At 51.0% G+C, this 20957-nt stretch overlaps 1 protein-coding gene across 4 annotated transcripts in view; it reads left to right on the top strand.

Annotated features, from left to right (window-relative positions):
* The window catches only part of RUNX1 (RUNX family transcription factor 1), a 302664-nt gene that overhangs the window by 205667 nt on the left and 76040 nt on the right, over positions 1-20957 (top strand). For all 4 annotated transcript variants that reach the window (XM_045284773.1, XM_004696946.2, XM_045284775.1 and 1 more), the window contains one exon: positions 2952-3056. In XM_045284773.1, coding sequence (XP_045140708.1) covers positions 2952-3056 — 105 coding nt within the window. The remainder of the gene's footprint in view (positions 1-2951; positions 3057-20957) is intronic.

The raw sequence follows: 20957 nt of genomic DNA, 5'->3' as shown, positions 1-20957 counted from the left end.
CCCCCCCTGCCCCACTCCCATGGGCTGGCATCCGGATGCTTCTTTTCAGAAATTTGCCAAGTCCTTTTTTCTAAGCCACCTTCATCTGAAACTGCCAACCCCGATTCCTCATCATAGGAAGACACAGTTAGGTGTTGCCTGCACCCACTGGCCTAGAATCAAACCCCAGCCTCCCACATGGGAGGCGAGAATTTTACGACTGAGCCACCACTGCTACGGCTAGATGCCTAAAACCTAGTAGCTTTAGCTGGGTGGGAACGTCTTGTCAATGCTCATCAAGCAATGGGCATAAAATAATAGGACTGTTCATTTTGAACAGGGACTTCAAATAGATTCACATTGGTTGGGTTTAATTCCTGATCAAATAGGCCAGTCTGTGGTTAACCAGGAGGAGGCCATTAAGTGCTGGGCTGCCAGGAGCCCAAATTCAATTCACTAAGAAACCGCTATTGAACTCTAACCCAGCTCTACAGCTAACTGCCGAGCAAGAGTTTGTGTACATTAGAGAGGCTGGAAAGGCTTTCGCTTTCTCAGCCAGAAGCAGAGCTTGGATTGAGTACCACTCGTGAGAATTTCTGGTGCTGGCTCCTTGCCTGTGCCTATCGCCTGAGTGGCAAGAATGAGGCAGACGGAGAGGCTTGGGTTCTGCTGTGTGGCCTCCCACAGATGGCTTACCGTCTATGAGCTTCCTAGTACTGCCCATGGTTGGAAAATGATAAACTCAATCTTGCTTGTTCCGTGAGCTCTTCGGGTAATCCCCCAGAGTAGGAATCAACTTGATGGCACCTGAGACTATACATTTTATTCTGGCCAAGCTCATGAATGATGGAAACATGGGGATTTTAAGAAAAGCATTTGGGGGGAAAAATGAGGACCTAATGTCGGGGGTTTAAATGGAGAGAAAATGTTTTGAGAAACGATGTATAAATGCGCTTTACACAATTGATGTGTGTATGGATTGGGATAACAGTTGTATGAGCCCCTAATAAAATGTTAAAAAAAAAAAGAAAAGAAAAGCATTTGAAGTAAAATTTTTAAACCTGCCAGTCATTGGGATTTTGAAAATACAGAGAGAGCAATTCTCCTTCAGCCTGCCTTTAAACTTAAAAAGTTCACCTTTCCTAATCCTCAGGGCAACAAAGTTAAAGGGGAAGGCTGGATGCAGTTTCTTTTTCTTACTTCCTTTTGCCCTGAGTTGACAAAGTGGGGAGGAACCGCGTGGGCTGCCTCTCTGACCTTGTGGTCCAGCCGTGTTATGTCGCTCACTGACAGATGGTGGCTGTGATGAGGTGCATGGGCAGAAATTAAACCTAGGTCTCTTGCATGGGAGGCCAGAATTCTACCACTGAGCCCTCCTATCACCCCAAACTAGGCAGTCCCTAGTCCAGGAGACCCCAGTGTGTTGGAGTAGGGCTGTGCTCAGGAAGGTTATACCCTTTGGGGATTTGATAGCCAGGCCTTTCTTCTAAGGCACCTAAGAGTGGGTTCACATTGCCGATCTTCTGATCAGTAGCCAAGCACGTAACTATTGGTACCACCCAGGGGAAATGTGAATCTGCGGGAGCTTCTAAATGCCATGACCTTTCAATTCCATTCTTCCATGACTTTTGAAGCCCCTCCATTTACAAGCACACATACCTTCTGGTACAGTGCACCCCTGTACAGTAGACCATTTGTTGTAGATGCTTCCATATCAACACATAGCGAGCTGCCTCGTTGTTTCAGCAACAATAGTACATTCCATTGCAGGGATACACTATAATTTACCTAAGCCAGTCTCCTATAGACATTCTGCTTGCTTGCTTCTGCTCTTTTATTATCACCAAAAATGCTCTGATGGATAGCCGTGTGTATTTCGCACACATTGGAAGTATCCTGGTGGGGCCAACTCCTGGAAGTGGAATAGCCGGTTTGAAAGACGTGTCCCTTGTCTATTTTGATAGACATTACACAATTGATCCCCAGAGAGGCTGGATCCCCGGAGTCTTGTCTTGAAAGAAAATAAATTCTAATCTCTCTCAATCCTGTGCTAGTTATCAACGATTAAGTCAAACCTTGCACTCGTGTGACAGGTTAATCAGTTGGGGGCGTGGATTGCAGGGCATGTCAGAGCAGGGCTGTGCTCCAGAGGGTTTTCGGTGGCTGACTTTTTCAGAAGTCGGCTGCCAGGCCTTTCTTCCATGACGCCTCTGGGTGGGCTTGAAGCTCCAAACTTTAGGTCAGACTCTGAGCTCTGTTGGCACTTCCCAGACACTCTGTGTGATGCCTTACACAGGGACACACCCAAGCCAAGAAAAAAGAAAGGCCAGCTGCAGTCAAATCAGTTCTGACTCAGAGTGACCCACGTGGGGCTGAGTAGAACATGGGTTTTCTTGGCTGCAATCTTTACAGAAGCAGTTCACTGGGCTTTTAAGAAATTTCCCCCAGCAGAGAAGCCCTGCGAGGAGGTGGTGGTGGTGGTGGTGATGGTGGGTGTTGAACCATCAACCTTTAGGTTAGCAGCAGATTGAAAGACCATTTGAGCACCTAGGTGCCTGCACTAAGACAGATCCCAGTATTTAAGCAAGGCCAATCCAGGGAAGATGGGAAGCCCCAGTCCCTAGGGCAGAGAAGCTAAGCTCTGGTGGTGCAGTTAGTTAGGGGCTAGACGACATGTCAGAGGGTCAGCGGGCGGAACTCACCAGGAGAAAGCTGTGGCCATTGGCGTCCATGAGGATCAGCCCTCAGAAACCCTGTGGGCAGGTCTCAGTCCCGTGGGCCGCTGGAAGGAGGAATAGACGCAGGGGCGGGGGCTTGGGGATTGAGGCTTCGTTTTTGTTTTGCTGTGTTTGCGGAGTCACGGCCCCCTTTCCAGTGGGAAGGCCGGGGAGGAGAAACGAATAGCCAACCAGACAACACATACGTTCCAGCCGCCTCCTCACGCTCCTGTGCCCTCTTCTGTGTTCCCACAGGGAAAAGCTTCACTCTGACCATCACTGTCTTCACGAACCCTCCTCAAGTCGCCACCTACCACAGAGCCATCAAGATCACCGTGGATGGACCCAGGGAACCAAGAAGTAAGTACGCCCTTGGGCCAGCCCCTACCCCCCCCCTGATGCTCAGGATACACCGTGACTCAGAATCCAGGGCTCCACTAACATCCCCACAACTGTGGCTAACCTCAGAGCCCAGGGGGCTCCCCAGGCCACTTCTAGGAGAAAGAATTTCGTGGTAGGTGCTCTCCTCCTCAAGGGTGTCCTTTCAGTCATCCTGGGCTCTTCTGGAAGGTTCTCTGAGCAGAGAGAAAGACATCAGCCTGACCTAGGTGTGTGGTAGGCCCACGGCAGGCATGCAATGGACCAGAGGACTAGCCTCTCAAATAGAATATGATGTTCCACAAGCTCAAAAGCAAATAGTAGCCAGAAGACAGGCCAGGCACTGGGGAGGTGGAAAGGGAGGTCGAGGGTCAGAGTGGACCCCAAGTGACTGCTTACCTTTGAGGCTGGCCTCTAGTTAATTCTGTTAAGGCCCTGGGATGCAGGCGTGGGACCCGTTTCTTTCTGAGACACAGATTGAGATCTTATTACAGGATGGTTTTAAATAGAGTAGGAGGGCAGAGGAGTGTCTGGGGCAAAACTGGTAAATATAGAACATTGGTACCCAAAAAAAAGAAAAACAACAACAACAACCAAAAATCTCCTGTGAGGAAAGCTTTTAAAAAAGGAGTGGAATTGTTTAGTCTGCAGGAACGATGTCTTCAGGGTGACTTAATGACTATCTTTGAGCAAACACAAAAGTGACACTCTTTCCTAGAGCCACGCCCTTCCCCAGACTCAGGGGCTGGGTTACCTATTGAGTAGGCCTTGGAGCTGATGAGAGCCCCTGGCCACATTTGCACCCCTCCAGAGCTTATCCGATCCCTGGCAGAACATTAATAGTCTTTCTTCTGGGAGACAGGGTATTGAAAACCAGGGCTTCCGACCATGCCTGGAAACCGAGCTGGGGAGAATTTGGGCGCCACAGGTGGTGACATGAAATGGTTAGGGCTTTAAAGTCTGGAGTCACACAAGTGGCGATCTGGTCCTGACACCAAAGCCTTCAACAAGTCACAGAGGTTCTGTGCACCTCAGTGTCTTCATCTGCAAAACGGGGGAGTGAGGTCGGACCAGAACATGAGCTGTGTGCCCGGTTCAGAGAGCGAACCTGGGGGACGGCAGAACCCCTCGCTTCTCTGATGCTCCTTCTGAACTGGTGCCCTGAGAGGGCTCCTGGTGGTGGTTCATGCAGAGGCATCTAAGGCCGCCTTCTGGGGTTGTGATCACAGCAGCTTATAGCAGCCTCTCCTGAGGCCCAGCCACAAGCCTCCTCACCTTATGCTCACCTTCTAGAACCATTTTCAGGTGCCAGCTTAGCATACCCTGGCCCATGAGGTGGGCAGAGCCCAGGAGGGAACTGGCTGCACCCACCAGGCTCACCTCCCCACCAGACCATGCTGCCCTGAACCTTGATATCCCTCTGCGATGCTTGAGGGCAGCCTCTATCAGCCTCCTGCCCACCCAGACAGCCTCTAGCCCGCCGGGACTCTCCAGGGCTACGCAGCCAGACTTGGCCGGTGGTGGACCCCTTGTGGTACCCCTAGGATCTGCGGGGTGTGTGTGTGTGTGTGTGTGTGTGTGTACTAGGCCATGGGGACAAGCATACCCCGCTGTAACAAACCCCAGGAGCCACCATGGGGTTCCTTGGTTTCTAGAAGAACTGGCAAGCAGAGCATGGCTCCCCCTCTGCCCACCCCCACCGAGCAGGTGTCCTTGGCCTCTGTTAGGGGACCCAAAAGAGGGGGCATGAAAAGCAAACCCAAGCCTTTGCCTGGGAATCAATACCAACTCATGACAACCCCTGTGTGCTGAAGTAGAATGGTGGGCCCTCGGGTCGTAAAACTGCCGGCTCTGGGGAAATGGATCAGGGGGGCTCTACGTGGACTTAGAGCTCCACCCTTTGGGTTAGCAGCCTAGTATAGTTGCCTTTCGTACCACCCAGGGACCAACTAGAGCAGCGGTTCTCCACCTGTGGGTCGCGACCCCTTTTGGGGGGGGGTGTCAAACGACCCTTTCACAGGGGTCGCCTGATTCATGACAGTAGCAAAATGACAGTGACGAAGTAGCAACGAAAATAACTTTATGGTTGGGGGTCACCACCACATGAGGAACGGTATGAAAAGGCTGCAGCATGAGGAAGGTTGAGAGCCACTGCCCTAGAGGAAGCTGGCTGAAGTTACCGCAAGGGCCACAGCCCCTCACTACCATCCAATTGATCCCGAGCCACAGGGCCCCCTAGGGCTGCTGAGGCTGCAAAGCATGATGGGAGCATATTGCCTCCTCTTCCTCTCAGGAGTGGCTCGGGGGCTCCAACCGTTGACCTTTGAGCGAGCAGTGAGCACTTAACTCACAATGCTGTCACCAGGACTCCCGTCAGGTGTGAGGACATTGACCTTTGAGGCTAAGTACGCCTTGAGAAAGGCTGGGACCGTAGACCCTAGAATCCCTATGTTTAAAAATAGAAGCTACCACCAACTCTTAAATATTCACCTGCAGACTTGCCTGGAGAGAAAACCTTAGGCAGGTAGCCCCTTACTCTACCTTCTACTTCTGTTTTTCTCTCAATCATTAAAAAAGACAGTTTCTGCCTCCACCAACCCTCCACCCCACCCCACCCCCAGCACTTCCTGCCAACTTAGGAGAACTGACAAGGTGGGTGAGCTTCAGAAACAGTGAGCACTCACGGCTCAGGCTCTAAGAATTGGCAGTGGGGGCGGGGAGCGTCTGGGTGCTGCTGGAACTGCCCACCTGGCCCTACCGTTCACTCTGGTTTGTAACTGCAGGAAACAGTCAATGTCAAGAAGGATCCTGTGAGCCAACCGAAGGGATTGGTCCCAGAGAGGCACCCAGTTTTACAAAGGCATTCCGGGCAAAACAACTGGGTGATCATCGGTATAAATTCAATATAACGAGATTTTCTAGCCCCAGGTAGATAGGCTCATATTTTATATGGGGCTTCTAGCCAAAATGCAAATGCACACATGCTCTAGGGGGCAGGGTGGGGGGGTGTAATTGGGAAAAGTTGACTCTTCTCTTCAGCCGTGATGCAGTGATGCAATGGTGGCCTACCACTGCTAAGTTTCTCATGCTGTCTTCTTATCTGAACATCTTGCTGTCAGTTGTTGCTGAGTAGACTCTGGCTCATGGTAACTCAGTGTGTGCCCAAGTGGAACTGTCCTCCATAGAGTGTGCAAGGCGGTGGCCTCTTGGGGACCAGATCACCAGGCCTATCTGCTGAGGCCCCTATGGGTGGTTCAATCTGCCAACCTTTTGGTCAGTAGTCAAGGGCTTAACCATTGGTGCCACTCAGGAAATACACTCCCCACTCCCTCCATTTGCACACTTTGTTGGAGGTGGGACCAACTGCCGTTTGATGGCATTCTGCTCGCAGCCACTGTGATCAGCCTGTGAGAGAGACCTCCCTTCCATGCGATGGTGCTGTGATTCCCAGGGACGTGGCCCCGGCATCACAACAGATACAGTTTTGAGATGTTCTCTTGTGTCATGGAATTAAAGACAGAGAGCTGGAAGGGACCAGCCCCAGCCTTCAGCCCCAATCGCCCAAGAACTGAAATGACTTGCTGGGGTTTTAAAGAACCGATTGGTGGTAGAGCCAGAAATAGAGCGCAGAGCTCTGGGTCCCTCCCTTGTTCTGCGGCGCTCGCTTCATGGCCACTCTGACAAACTGAGGGTCCATGGCCACCCTGCACGAGCATGTCTTTGTGGAGGATGTGTGCACAAGGCAGCCATTTATGGGAAGAAAGAGGGGGCTTTCTACTCCCATGAAGAGGTATGTACGGTCTGCTGCCTTGAAGATTTCCACCTTGGAAACCCGGCAGGAAGGTCTTCTCTGTACTGCAGTCACTGCGTGTTGGCACCGGCTCAAGGGCACAGATTAATGGGAATCTCATCTCTATGGAAGCAAAGTACCAGTTCTCTCTCCCATGGCACTGCTGGGAAGGCTCAGCCAGGCTTTTGTTGGTAGTTGGACACAAGCTGTTGTGCCTCTTAGGGACCCTGAAAGACCACCATTGAGAGGTGGCTTTTGCTTGGGTGGGCTCCCAGGAGCTGCACTGGAGGTGTGGTGCAGGGTGGGATGGATGGTGTTCAACTAGTGAGAAGGGCACTGAGCAGCTTGCCCAAGGATTGAAACATCCATCTTGCCATGTGGCAGGGGAGGAAACAGGAGAGGATATTGCAAGGAAAGAGTCTTTGAGAGTTGCTTTCATTTCCTTTTTTAATGTCTGTTACTCTATGTGTAGTCATAATTAGTGTGACTGTCATAATTAGTGTGACTGTCATAATTAGCGTGACTGTACGACTCATTGGTTCGGAGCTTCAGAAAGTGCGTAGAACAAGTTCCTTTACCTTCTGATTCCATCTTCCTGTGAGCTTGTGGAGTCCTATTGAGCTGTCACCTGGAACACCTGCTGGGGTGGAAATGCATGCCTCTGAGTATGTTCAACATCCCAGGAATGGTCTTCACCGATATTTAGAGAAATGCTGTGTGGCTCTGTGAATTAATTCGGTGTCTTGGCAGATGATGGTGTTTTGCGGATGATGGTAGTTTGCTCTAGAAGTTGAGGAAAGCAAAGGGTCAGGTCCCACACTGACCTGTTGGGGGTCCTCCGTGCTGGGGGATTGGTTAGGGCTTGCCTTCTGATGTCACCAGTCCCCACCTGTCTGGTCAGATATCTCCCATCTGAGAAACCTAATTAAAAATTCAGAAGGCTAATCAAACAGACACTGGCCATTTCTAGGGCAGTATCTGTCCTCAGGAGAAAGGGGACCTTCAAAGTGACCCTTGGGCTTGATCTATGGAGATCCACAATGGTGAAAAGTAAGGCTCATCTTTTAGGGATTTTAGCACAAGCTCTGTTCCAGAGCTCTGGTGGTGTCGTGGTTATGCGTTGGGCTGCTAATAGCAAGGTCACTAATTTGAGACCACCAGCTGCCCTGTGAGAGAAAGATGAGGCATTCGATTCCTGTAAAAAAAAAAAAATTATAGTCTTGGAAATCCTCCCGTACAGCTCTACCCTGTCGTACAGGCTCACAGTTAGTTAGTTTGTTTGTTTTAATGTTCTAGAGCAGCCTGCACATTGACCACATCTCTTTCAATAAGAAAGGTTGCTGTCAATTCAGTTCCTACTCATGGTGGCTTATGAGTTCAAATCCAAGGAAGTCCATTGAAGAGCCCAACTTGCATCATTCTGTGCCTTAAAAAAATAAAACTTTGTTGAGATTCTTCTGCCAAAACGCAATCTTCTCTTATGACAGTAGATGAAGATGCTAGCCTGTACTCTCCATAAAAGAAACAGAGGCACCATGTCTGGTGAGTTTGCGTTTCCAGTGACACAGCAGCCTGCACGAAAGGTCCCACAGAAGAATGAAAACAGATCTAACAACAGTTGCGGCCAGCTGGTACAGAAAAGTGGGGGTGGGGCGGAGAGGGGGGATGTGAACATCACATTTAGGAATTGCTCTTGTGATGGAGAAGTGCCTCCTTCAGTGAGGGTCGTTCTTTGCTGTCAGCAATAGGACTATCTGGTAAGAATGATAGCTAACATGTGCTACTGTCAGCTGGCATTGAGTCAGCCCGACCCACGGTGAGTCTGCCTAAGGCAAGAAAATGCTGCCCAGGTCTGTGCCATGGCTTCCAGATAGTACCACCGTCATCCTTAGGGCTTGTCACCGGCTCCTATCTGGAAGTAAAGCCCCAGGCCTTTTGCTCCTAGTTCTTCTTGGTCTGGAAGCTCTGCTCAGACCTGATCAGTATCATAGCAACATGCAAGCCACCCAGAAGTGCCATGGCTAGACATGACCCAATCCCCATCTCCTACCTGGAGGGGGAGGCGTCTCCCCTGAACCACCACCGCCCTCGAACTGACACTTTCAAATCCAAATCAAACCCACTGTCATCAAGTGCACTCTGGCTCATAATGACTCCATAGGATCCAGTGAAACTGCCCAGGTGGGTTTCTGCAGTCATACATCTTTAGGGAGTGGCCAGTTTCATCTTTATTCCGAGGGGTTCCAACTGCTGACCTTGTAGGTAGCAGCCCAACAAGTAACCCCGGACGCCACCAGGACTCCCTTAACTGATACTTCAATCCTGGTCGTTCTTTGCCCAACCCTGTTCCCAGGGCTTCACGTGTCCTGACGCATTTCATCTCTGCCATGGCAGTAAGGATGGGCGGGCGAGCAGAGGGAAGCTGAGGACCTCGGTTTCAGTGACGGCAGAGTTGAAACCCAAGCCGCCCAGAGAGGAACCAGACTCCAGGGCCAGCCTTTCAGCGGCTGGTGGCTTCTTCCTTGTACTGGGGTTTTCGTATTTTCCTAAGGACAGTTTGTCGATACAGTGCTGGGCCAGCCGAGGTTTTCTTAAAGAAAACAGCTGCAGAGTCTTGGCACTCGTGTTCTTATCGAGAGGAGGGAAGGAATCAGCATATTTTCTCCAGGGCGGGGTCCCAGTGAGGCCAGCCCCGGAAGTTCTCCCACAGACTGGCTGGCCACGTGCTGACTGCTCCTTGCGGGGCTGGCCTCAGTGGGGACCCCATCAGGGAAGGAGACCCCCGAAACACCTCCCTCCGGTGTCAGCAGGCAGTGTGGCGCAGTGACCACCAGACACAGGTGAGTCAGCTCTCCCTGGGGCACAGGGCTTCCCGGGAAGCCACCAAAGCCAACAACCCACTGGTGTGGAGTCAGCTCTGACTTCTAGCCACCCTCTATTACAGCAGTTCTCAACCTGTGGGTCGTGACCCCTTTGGGGCTCGAACGACCCTTTCACAGGGGTCGCCCAATTCATCGCAGTAGCAAAATGACAGCGATGAAGTAGCAGTGAAAATAATTTTATGGTGAGAGGTCACCACAGCATGAGGAACTGTCTGAGACGGTCACAGTGTTAGGAAGGCTGAGAACCACTGCTCCACTGGGTTTCCAAGACGATAAACCTCCACAGGAGCCGGCAGCCTTCCCCGTCTCTGAGGGGCAGCTGCCGGGCTGGGCCAAATGACTAGCAGCCCAGCCCCTGGCCCACGGCAACCGCACGGAGGTCGAGCATCGGTGCTGATCTCGGCTGCAGACTGGCAATTGGGATGCCAGGCATTTCGTGGATCTGTGCCTTCTGGGCTGTGGTTATCCATCCACGATCACCCTCTTGACTGGGAATTGCATCAAGCCTATCTTCCAGGGAACCTTTCTTCGTGAGGACTCTTCTAGATGAAATCCTGATCTAGAGGGAAAGAGAACTTTGGCCCCCACCTCCACCCCCAGAGGTACAGTAGGCGAGAGGGCAAGGGTAGACAAAGAGACACACTTGGGGGTGGGGGCCCCGGGAGCTCCTCCCCCCTCACACCCAAATGACAAACAGATAGACAAACAGCATCCATGCTTTCTAGTCTCTTCCAAGTCCTGGCACCCATGGGTGCAGAGTAGAAACTGTCACCTTCTAGAAGTCGATTGCCAGATTTCCTTCTAAGGCACCTCGGGTGTCTTCAAACCACCACCCTTCTTCTTCTTGGCTGCACGCATGCTTACCCATTTGTGCCCCACGCCCCCCCATGGAAAGGAAATGCCATGCCACTTGTATCCTCTCCTCTCAGCTGAAAAGGCATTTCTGGGCCAAGGTGGACATGCTTGAGGTGGCTTTCCCCTGGGGGCTGTGCAAGGGGGCTTCAAAGCGTTTGTGGGAAAATGGATTGAAAAGATCATGGGGTTTTCCACACACTTTTCAAAGCCCCCCTCATACTTCCCACTCTACTAAGCCACCCAACTGAGGATTTGGCAAAAGCATGTTTTCATGCATTAATAATAACTGGGTCTAAAATAGTTCTAATGACGTTTAGAATCTGTTTCTGTCTATTCTTTTCCTTTGCCGGTTTGATTGGCACTTCATCCCCATAGCATACATTCGAATAGTTCAGCCCCGTTGAGCAGGGCTGTGCAGTCTTTACCACAGTCCATTGTAGAGCATTTTCTTTTTCCCGTACTCAGTATTACTCATGTATTTTTTTTTTCAATTTTGACAAAAATGCGCACAATCAGACCTTCACCAATTCAACCACTTCCGTCTGTATAATCCAGGGCCATGGACACTGCTCTTTGTGTTGTACCTCCTTTAGTACTGTCCCTCTCCAAATTCTTCCGCTGCCATTAAAATGTCCCGGAACCAATACTCAGCCTCCTTCACCTATGGTAACCATAGGTCAGGTTTTCTTTTCTTTCCAAAGTAGTTTTCTTAATATACTATTCATATACCATACACTTCCATAATTAAAGCACTTCTACAAAGAGTTTTACATACATCACAATCCGCTCTCATGCTCCCTCCCCCTCCCACATCCACCGATTGCTCCCCAATTCCTCTCCCTCCCCACCACCCTTCCCGATGGACTAGTGCATCTGTTTTTCCCTCCCCACCACCCTTCCCGATGGACTAGTGCATCTGTTTATTCTTTTCAGTAGTACCAACCTAGAAAAAGGAGAGAGAACCTTATATGATTGAAGATGTTCTCAATGGGTTTCTTGTAGCTTAAGGTCCTTCCAAGTGCCTTTAAAAGCATTAAAAACTGCTTTTGCAAAGCCTTCCATTGGGTAGGTTAATACAGTGGGAAGTACCAGGGGTGCTTCAAAAAGTTTGTAGAAAACTCCCATTCTTTTCATTCCATTTTCCCACAAACTCTTGGAAGCCCCCTTGTGTAGCACCTGGGTGAAGCCACTCAAGCATGTTTGCCTTGGCCCAGAAACACCTGTTAAATCGGGGAAAAGGGACTCTATGTACCTATGGCACGGGCCTCCTCTCTAAAGAACAGCATCAATGATCAACTAATACAGGTGGCATGGTGGTTACAAGTTAGACTATGAACTGCAAGGCCTGTGATTTGAAACCACCAGCCGCTCCTCGGGAGAAAGGCGGGGCTTTCTACTCCCGTGAAGTGTTACAGTCTCAGAAACCCATAGCAGCAGTTCTGCCCCATCTCACAGGGTCCCTGTGAGCAGAATCAAGTAGACAGCAGTAAGTTTTGAGTCTGAGTGGTGCCAGCGGCTGAGCGCTGCACCACTAAGGGAAGTGTTGGCAGCTGGCACCCACCCGGTGGCACCCGGAAGAAAGGCCTGGCCACTTGCTTCTGTGAAGATTACGCCCACAACGACCACCCTGTGGGGCAGCCCTCCTCTGGAACATACACGTGGCCATGGATCAGAGTCAACATGAAGGCAGCAGTGTCTTCAAAAATAGTATTATTTAGCCTAAGTCTGAAAGGGCCCTTGGGGTGAATGGGAATGTAAAAAGCCCCCCGAAGGAGTGCACTTTTGTCCCCAGAAGCCATGATGGCCCACTGGAAACAGCTTGTGTGACCTGGGAGGACCTGTGGCCTCCTGGTAACCAGTCTCTTCTACCGCAGCCACTAAGAACGTTAGCTGCCATTGACGCTGCTGCAGAAAGCAAGAGAAGTTCCTTCTCCCAGGCCAGTGAGAAGTCAGCACACGGATCTGAATTCCTTCTCAGGCAGGGGCAGGGAGGAGACACGACATGACACAGAGACCGTGAGCTAGGATACCTCTTTCTCCCCGGTCTGTGGCAAAGCCAGATCGCTGTTTCGATGCCAAGAGGCCAAGGTCTGAATGCATCACAGGCCGTCTTAGAATGTATCCCTGTCTGTGCTTAGGCTTTGGTTTCTTAATCTGAAAATACGTAAAGAGGTTCCCAGATTCTGAATCCGCGCCCCTCAGCTTTCTCCCTGGCGCCACTGGGTCAGTGGGTGTGAACTTGGGCAATTATCTTAAGCCCTTTAGCCCTCACTTTCCTCTTCAGGAGGACCGGGCACTGGGACCAGATAATCTCTAAATTAGCCCCCACTCAGAAGGGGTAACAAAATAGGTTCCCCACAAAGAGGGCCCCTGAGAAGCCCTGCGCTCAGTCCCGCCACTGGAAGACCCTGTCCTGTCTTCTGTCGGACATGCCCACGGGCACCAGATCACACCTGAATGCCTCTTTTTGCAGACGTCCTCTGGGAACAAATAACTCCGTCCCCGTGGCCCTGATTTCTTCCCCGTCCACGAGTAATGTCGATGCCTGTTTCATCATGACTTAGTCCTGCGTCGGTGGCTCACCTGGCCAGACCTGCCTATAATCAGGACACCACCACCACCACCACTCCAGGGGAAGGGTATGCAGAGTACAGCTGTCTCCCAGCATGCCGGCTTTGGGCTCAGAGCTAAGCATTTGTACCACCCACTCCCAGAGCAGGATTGGCCCGGGAAGTCAATGGACAGCACATGGAGCCAGGAGCTGTCGAGAAAATCTTAGCGCCCCTTTGTGTTCTGTCAGGGTCCTTTGGAAATGAGAAGCATCTAAACCACTGTGACCCAAAGTGGGGATCCTAGACACTTCTCGGGTGGGGAATGGGGGGGTCGCCAGCACAGTCCAGGGAGGTGGCAAAAACTGTCACCTACACTTTATCCTGGGTCATGGGCTGCCGTACAAAAGGGTATCGTTGCAGAGGGAGGCTCGGTAATGGTGTTTCTGCAAAAGGGTGTGGGTGGTAGGGCACCTATGAGCTGAACAAACAAACAAAGAGATGAATCCTGAATTTAAAAATCAATGGCCTGGACATGATGTTGCAGGGCTGGTTTGTTTTTTAGACGTTTGATTAAACATTTATACATTTTGATTTCTGTAGCTTGGGTTTCATATTTAGAGCTAGGGAGGTTTCTTGAGGTACTCTGAGCGCTGTTTCAAAGTCCCCAGCAAGCAAAACGGCCGGGTCTTCCCAGGTCTCACATTGTAAAGAACTCAAGGGGCGATCCTGTTAGAGTATTGCTAGGAGCAGGCACTTCACAGATGTATGGGTGCTACATCTATGTGTGATCATCTGATAGCCACATAGATGGGGGGGGGACTTCAAAAAGCTGTGGGAAAATGGAATTAGAAGACATGGCAGTTTTGCCATGAACTTTTTGACAGCACCTGGAATGTATGTATCTGTAGGTAAAAGCCAAGGTTTTAATAAAAACAAAGAAAAGAAAAGTCCTGAGGTACTCAAAGCAAAATTCTTTTGTTTGTTCTTTTAAAAAAAAGCAACACAATCAAATTAATCTGCTAACTCCTTGGGCCTGTAAAGTGAGTTCATGGGAATCCATTCGTTTGGAACGGCCTTGACTTACATAGACTCAGAGGAGGATGGTCAAAAACCCAGCCTGAGCCAGATCGCTCGGCGTGTCTCACGTAGCGAGACCGACACTGGGCGCTTTGAGATGGTGCTTCTTAAGTCCACGTTGGATTTGGTTTCTGGTTAGTCTTCTGGCTGAGTGAGTTTTAAAAAGGAAACCTTTGAAAGCAGTTAGTTCAGTGCTCAAGATAATACCTGGTCCTCTAGGGGCTTCTTCCATTGCGAGACCTTGTTGGAAGTGGTTTTCTGAATTCCGCTTCGTGGGTTGTGAAGCGCCAAAGAGACGCGCCGAGGCGGTGTTGCAGCGTGCGTGGCTGGCCTCGCTAACGGGCAGGGGCTACGGCGAGGCAAGAGCTGCACACCCAAGGCCGTTGGTTACCGAGGGCTCTGGGGGTGGACCAGCCATACGGATATTCTGAGCTCAGCCACTGAGTAACTAGCTGCACGTCACAGGTTCCCGTCACTTGGTGTAAGCTGCCATCATGTGCCTCATCCCCACGGCCCACTGCAGATCCGATCATTGTGATCCACAGGGTTCTCTCGGCTGACTTCTGAAAGTAGATTGCCAGGCCTGTTCTTCCTAACCTAATGTCTGGAACACCCCCCCGGCCCCGCCGGACTCCTGTTTGGTCTACTAGCAAGGTGAAATCCTCCACTGATGGATAGGCAGTGTGCGAGGGCAGGTGTGTGTGTGTGTCACATGAGGTGCATTGGGTGGGACGCGAACCCAGGTCTGTGTGTGTGTGTGCGTGTGTGCGTGTGTGTGTGTGTGTGTGTGTGTGTGTGTGTGTCACATGAGGTGCATTGGGTGGGACTCGAACCCAGGTCTCCAGCAGGAGAGGCGAGAAGTCACACGGGTACTGATTATGCAGACCCTGAGGGAGAGGCATTGGGCTATTTGAGGTTGTGGTCTGTGGGAGAAAGAGGAGGCTGCCTGCTTCCACGAGTTACAGCTGCAGAAGCCCTTCAGGAATCGTTCTGTTCTGTCCTGGAGGAGAGAACTCCGTGAGGCTGAATCAACTGGAAGGCAGTGGGTGTGGTTTGGGGTCATTGCGCAGAGGATGTGAAGGTCAAGTGAGGTGGCCTGAGGGGCAGGCAGCCTGCAATCGTTGTCCATCATATTAACCCTCTGAGTGCAGCTTCCGGATCCCTGGTAGCAGGGTGGGCAAAGCCTCACAAGGTCAGCGGGAGGAACCCACTGGCCACTCTGGAGGAAAATAGATACAGCAGAGTATGCCGTAGAGATGATGGCTTTGGGAGCCCCATGGAGCTGTCCTCCTCTGTCCTACGGGGCTCTCGGAGTCGGACTGTCCTCTCCTGGCTGTAAGTGGCTCCTGTGAGGTCTGTGTCTGCTTACACGTAGCTCCTTTTACTCGGGTGCCTGCCTGAACCACAGTCACAGGACTCCTCTCTCAGAGCTCCGACCAGATAAAGCAACGGGAACACTGCCAACTTGTTGGTTGTTGTTGTTTTTAAGTCTGGGCAGACCGGACCCTCAGGATATAGGACCAAAAGTTTTTGCTTTGGGTTTTTCCTTCCACCCTACCAACTCTGAACTCTGGATACTGAGACCTTTGAAATGACTCCAGCGCACATATCCTTCCCGGGTCTACAAGGCTGCTCGCAGTGTGTCCGTCTTCCGCAGGGAGATGCAGTCTTGTTCCCAACAATCCAAACGCGCCACTACCACTGAGTCAATGCCCACGCAGAGGACCCTGAAAGACATGGTAGGACTGGCCCGGTGAGTTTTCGAGACTGTAACTCTTTACAGGAGGGAGCAACAGGTGGTTTTGAACTGCTGGCCTTGTGGTTAGCAGTTCAGTGCATAATTCAATACTCCAGGGCTCCCAATCAGCAAGGTTTGGTCAAAATGTAGTTCTGCTTCCCAACTGAAGGTGTGTGACCTTCTAGAAAGCTCTGCCTTGAAGCTTCCACTGGGCCATAGAGTAATAGAAGCTTTCGCTACTGTGTAGAATTGTTATGGACTAATTTAAAGCACGCATCGGAAAGAGCTTTTAAAACGACGTAACCATTGAAAAGCTTTGTAGTAATTGGTCCTGATTTTTTTTTTCCTGATTATTTCTTACTAATACTTGGTGAATCCCTTCTACTGTGCAAATCGTTTTTGTAGGTCTATACCGATACAAAACTCTTAAGGATCTTATCTCAATGACAATAACTATGGTTTTCTTGAGGCTAGATTTCATCTCCTGTCTTTTCAGGATTGAGGAGTGAGAGAAAGAATGGCACATATAAATCAGCCCTCCTACGAATTCATACTTCCCGGAGATCTCCCTGCTTCTCCATCAGATACCAGCCACTGCCCAGAGTTCATTTTGAAAAAAACCTCTCTTGCCCTCAGAATAATTTGGCAGGAAACACTTGGTATCTCAAAAATCTTTAGTTTCTCTGCCTAGTACCATATAAAGGAGCTCTGGGGACATAGTGGTTATACAGTGGACTGCTAACGAAAAGATCAGCAGTTCGAAACCGCCAGCCACTCCCAAGGAGAAAGATGAGGCGTTCTAATCCTGTAAGGAGTTACAGTCTCAGAAACCCACAAGGGAAGTTTTACCCTGTACTATAGGGTGGCTGTGAGTCGGAATTGACTGGATGGCAGTGAAAGAGTGAGTGAGTGAGTGAGTGAGTGAGTGAGTGAGTGAGTGAATATGAGTGTGAGAGTGAGTGGAGTGTGAGTGAGTGAGTGCGAGTCGGTGAGTGTGTGAGTGGAGTGAGTGAGTGATTACTATATAAAGCCATCATGAGTTATGACCCATGGCAACCCCAAGTGATGCAGAGGGGAGCTGTGCCCCATGGGTTTCCCCTGGCTGTGATCTTTCTAACGTAAGTGGATCACCAGGCCTTTCTCGTGAGGCACTCTGAGCAGACATGGAACTTGGAGCAGCTCCGGGTTTCCCTGGGACGGTGCTGCCCAGGCACTGCTAGGACTACGGACCTTTAACGTGCCCACAAACAAAAGGAACAATCTTGACAGAGAGCTAAGAGACCTGTGCTTCAGTTTCCTATCTATTTTCCTTTTTCCAAAAGCAAATACATTTTCCACCCTCGTCCAAATTCGTATGTTCCATCTTCCAACGAGGCGCTCCTGTCATCAGAAAGCCCTGGGAGCGCCATGGCCCATGTAAGATCAGAGTGCAACTTGCTGACTCCTTATTCTGCCCCCACTCCCCCTCCCACTCCCCGTGGCTTTTTATATATGCTGCTGGCCTGAGATTTCGGGATTCGATTTCAGGGAGGTGAAATGTTACACCCTTGAGCCCTAGTGCCAGTTTCCCGGGAGTCAAAAGCTGCAGCTGCTTCAAGTGGTCACCTTTCAAAGCCCCAGAGGCCCGCCCGTTGTCCTGTTCATTTGCTGACACACTGCCCGGAGCAGGTTCGGATGGAACGCGTTCTATTCCTTGGGTGATTAAGCCAGTCTCAAAATAAATAGGTAGCCAGCTCAGCCGGGTACAGGGAGCAAGAAATGGAAACCACTAAAATGTGAGTCTCCAGGGCTGGGCTGGTTTCTGGGAGCTGCTCTGCTGAACTGGAAAGGAATCTTGTGCCCTGGGCAAGGGATCGGCTGTCCTCCTGGGAAGACTGCTGGCCTGCCAGGGAGACAGAGGTTCTGGCCCTGGCTTGCTCTGGAAGGCTTAGCAGCTCACAGCCCCTCTTTGAGCCTCAGTTTCTCATCTCCAGGTCAAGAAAGAGAGGGATTTCATGGTATCCCAGTGGCAAAAACAGTTGGCACTTGGCTACTGCCAGACAGGCTGACAATTCAAATCCACGCGGCTGTGCGGCATAAGAAATGACTGGTGAACTACTCCTGTAAGGGCCTGGCCATCCATACCCCTAGGGCGGGCACAGCTCTGCTCCAGAACTTATGAGGTCACCTCCAGTCAGGATGGGCCCAAGAGCACTGGGATTAGCTTTTTGGTCTCAGATTTTTACCCTAGCCCATGGGTGCTGGTGGCTCCGCTTTCTAAAGCACCGGGCTGCTATAGAAAGATGAGTGATTCGAACCCACCAGCCATTCCATGGGAGCTATTGCCATCTGTTTCTGTAACGCTTTACACCCTGAGAGGCAGCTTGACGGGGTCAATATGGATTGAATCGGCGCCACAGCGAGGGGTCTTTGTTTTTGTTTGAGTTTCAGTCTATCTAAAAAGTATGACAAAGTCTGCAAGATGCATTTGTACTTTCAGACCGTCAAGTGGGAGACCCGGGGCACCCAGGCTGTGGCCAGCCTGGAAACCTGGGGAGTAGAAGGGTGCATCTGAATTCAGGAGACAGAGACCAGTACGAGGGCACAGGAAGCAGAAACTGGGGAAGGGGCTGCTGGTCTATGCACACCCCAGTTACCAGCTGCTGTGGAGTTGGTTGCAGCTCATGGACACCCCCATCTGTGTCTGAGTAGGACTCGGCTCCCTCAGATTTTTAATGGCTGGTTATTTAGAGCCCAGCTGGCATACTGGTTAATATTGGGCTGTTATCCACAAGGTCAGCAGTTTGAAACCACCAGTTGCCCCTCCAGAGAAAGATGAGGCTGCCTACTCCCATAAAAAGTTAGTCTCAGAAACCCACAAGGGCAGTTCTAACCGTATAGGCTGCTATGAGTTGGTGTTGACTCCAGAGCAGTGAGTTTGGGCTTTTTGGGTTGTTCAGAAGTACAACCCCAACACTTTCTTCTGAGCCAACTCGGGGTGGACCTGAACCACCCACCTTTAGGTTAACAGCAGCGCATAGGAACCATTGTAGCGCCTGAGCAGGCCAACCATACTACCTAGACTTCCCATTTATGACAACCCTGTAGGACAGAGGAGAGCTGTCCCTGTGGGTGGGGGCGCTGGGCATCTCTATGGGAGTAGGAGGCTCCATCTTCCTCTTGCTATGCAGGCTGGTGGTTTCAAACTACTGCCCTGTCCTTCTGGTTCGCAGCCCAGTGATGGCTAACCAAAAGGTTACCCCAATCAACTCCATGGCAGTGCGTTTGCTTTGGTTTGGGGAGACGTCTCGTGACTTTGGCAACATTTTTTTTTGCTGAACAGGAAGAAAGACAGGAAGACATCCTTTAAACCACAAAGTGTCCTATTGTCCAAGCCACAGTCTGGCAACATGGCACCCCCCTGAGGCTGGCTGGTCAGAGATCTTAGAGTCAGTTCCATGGTTCCACGATGTCTTATTTCGCTCCCGCTGCCCACAGAAACACTGCCAGTGGGTGGCTACACCAAGCGCAATGTTGTGTCCTCCTAGGGTAGGAGGCCAGACGTCTGGATTCAGGGTGCTTAGCTTGAAAGGAAGCCTTTCTCTGCAAAGCTCTGATCTCAGCTGCACCGTCCTGGTTCCTCGGCAGTCTCCTTATGTCTTGGCTTCTCTCTCACCCCAGCTCTGCCTCTCTCCTTGGCTTATCTTAATCACCTCTGTATCTCTGAGAGATAGTGACTCCAGGTGCACCCTCTGCGAATCCCGTCTCGCCAGGCTTACGGGTATGTGCTGCTTACCTTCCCTGATCCAAAAACCTCACCATCTTGAGACGATGCCGACTCACAGCGACCTTATGGGGCGGGGCAGAACTGCCATGGTGGGTCTCTGAGACTGTGTCTCTCTTTGAAGTGGGACATCAAGTGATTTATGTGAAGTTGGCTCCTGTGTCTGGTGGACACAGTAGCCCTAGGGGCTGCTGCTGTGTGGCCTGCGGGCTGGACAGTCCCTGCTTGGGGACACTTGATAAGGACTGGGCAGGTCCCGCCCACTGTCACTGCCTTCTCTGCTAAGCCAGCTGAGAGGAAGGTTAGCTCACCCCTCACCTGTGAGAACCTGCCTGGGGAGAGGATGATGCAGCCCGAGGGGCCCTGGGGCAGGTGTGCATACCTTTCCATCAACTCGCTACAGGAACACACCAGGCAAAACACAGGGACTAGACCTGCCAAGGACCTGTCGTCTTAGGAGCCCAGAGGGACTGTGGTAGAGACGTTAGGCCTGGGCCTTCATCCTCAGGACTAGGTAGCTTCCAGGCCAGGCAGAAGAGGGGCTCCAACCTCAAGACAAGCCTCTGGCACGCATGCTCCTGGGTACCCCAGCCCACAGACCTGTATGAGGTCAGACCTTGCGCAGGCAGACGTGCGGCGAGGTATATTACCTGCATAGCCACAGGCCTAGAGGTTAGGCTTTGCAGTGCCTATTTTTGGAGGGAACAATCCAAGTACCACGCACCTCCAACTTTTAAAAGTGCCGTGAGACCTGTCGAACTCAATTGTTGGAGTGGTTTCTGAGAAGCTGCCTCCCTCCTGCACCTCCTCGCAAGTATTATGGGCTGTTCTTCATTACCTGCCCTACCTATCTTCAGAATCTAGCCGCAAACAGCTTTGGTTGACCACACCACTTCCCTATTGAAAGTTAATACTGTTTGACTCATTCTGTGTTACTAACCTGCAGCCAAAGAAAACAAGCCAGAGAATAACTGGCTTGTATGGAGTTTGGAAACCCGGCTTTCCAAAGCCTATACAGTAGCTTTACTATAGCTCACTGCTGCAGCTGCAAAAAAAAAAAAAAGGAAGCAGAAGTGGTTTAAAAAAAAATAGTTGGGGGTGGGGAAGAGACAGGGAAGGGGGTGGGGCGGGGCCCCCTCGGGCTGGGAAAAGACTCCGGCATCAGCAGCAGCAATTTCTGAGGTCTCGCTTGTAGAGCTCATGCCTTGCGTCTGCACACCAGAGTC

Source organism: Echinops telfairi, unplaced genomic scaffold (genome assembly GCF_000313985.2).
Source record: "Echinops telfairi isolate 266 unplaced genomic scaffold, ASM31398v2 ScPeMD7_7469;HRSCAF=8507_0, whole genome shotgun sequence".
Classification (NCBI taxonomy): Eukaryota; Metazoa; Chordata; class Mammalia; order Afrosoricida; family Tenrecidae; genus Echinops; species Echinops telfairi.
The sequence above is the reverse complement of the archived record's forward strand: the minus strand, read 5'-3'. Positions and strand labels throughout refer to the sequence as shown.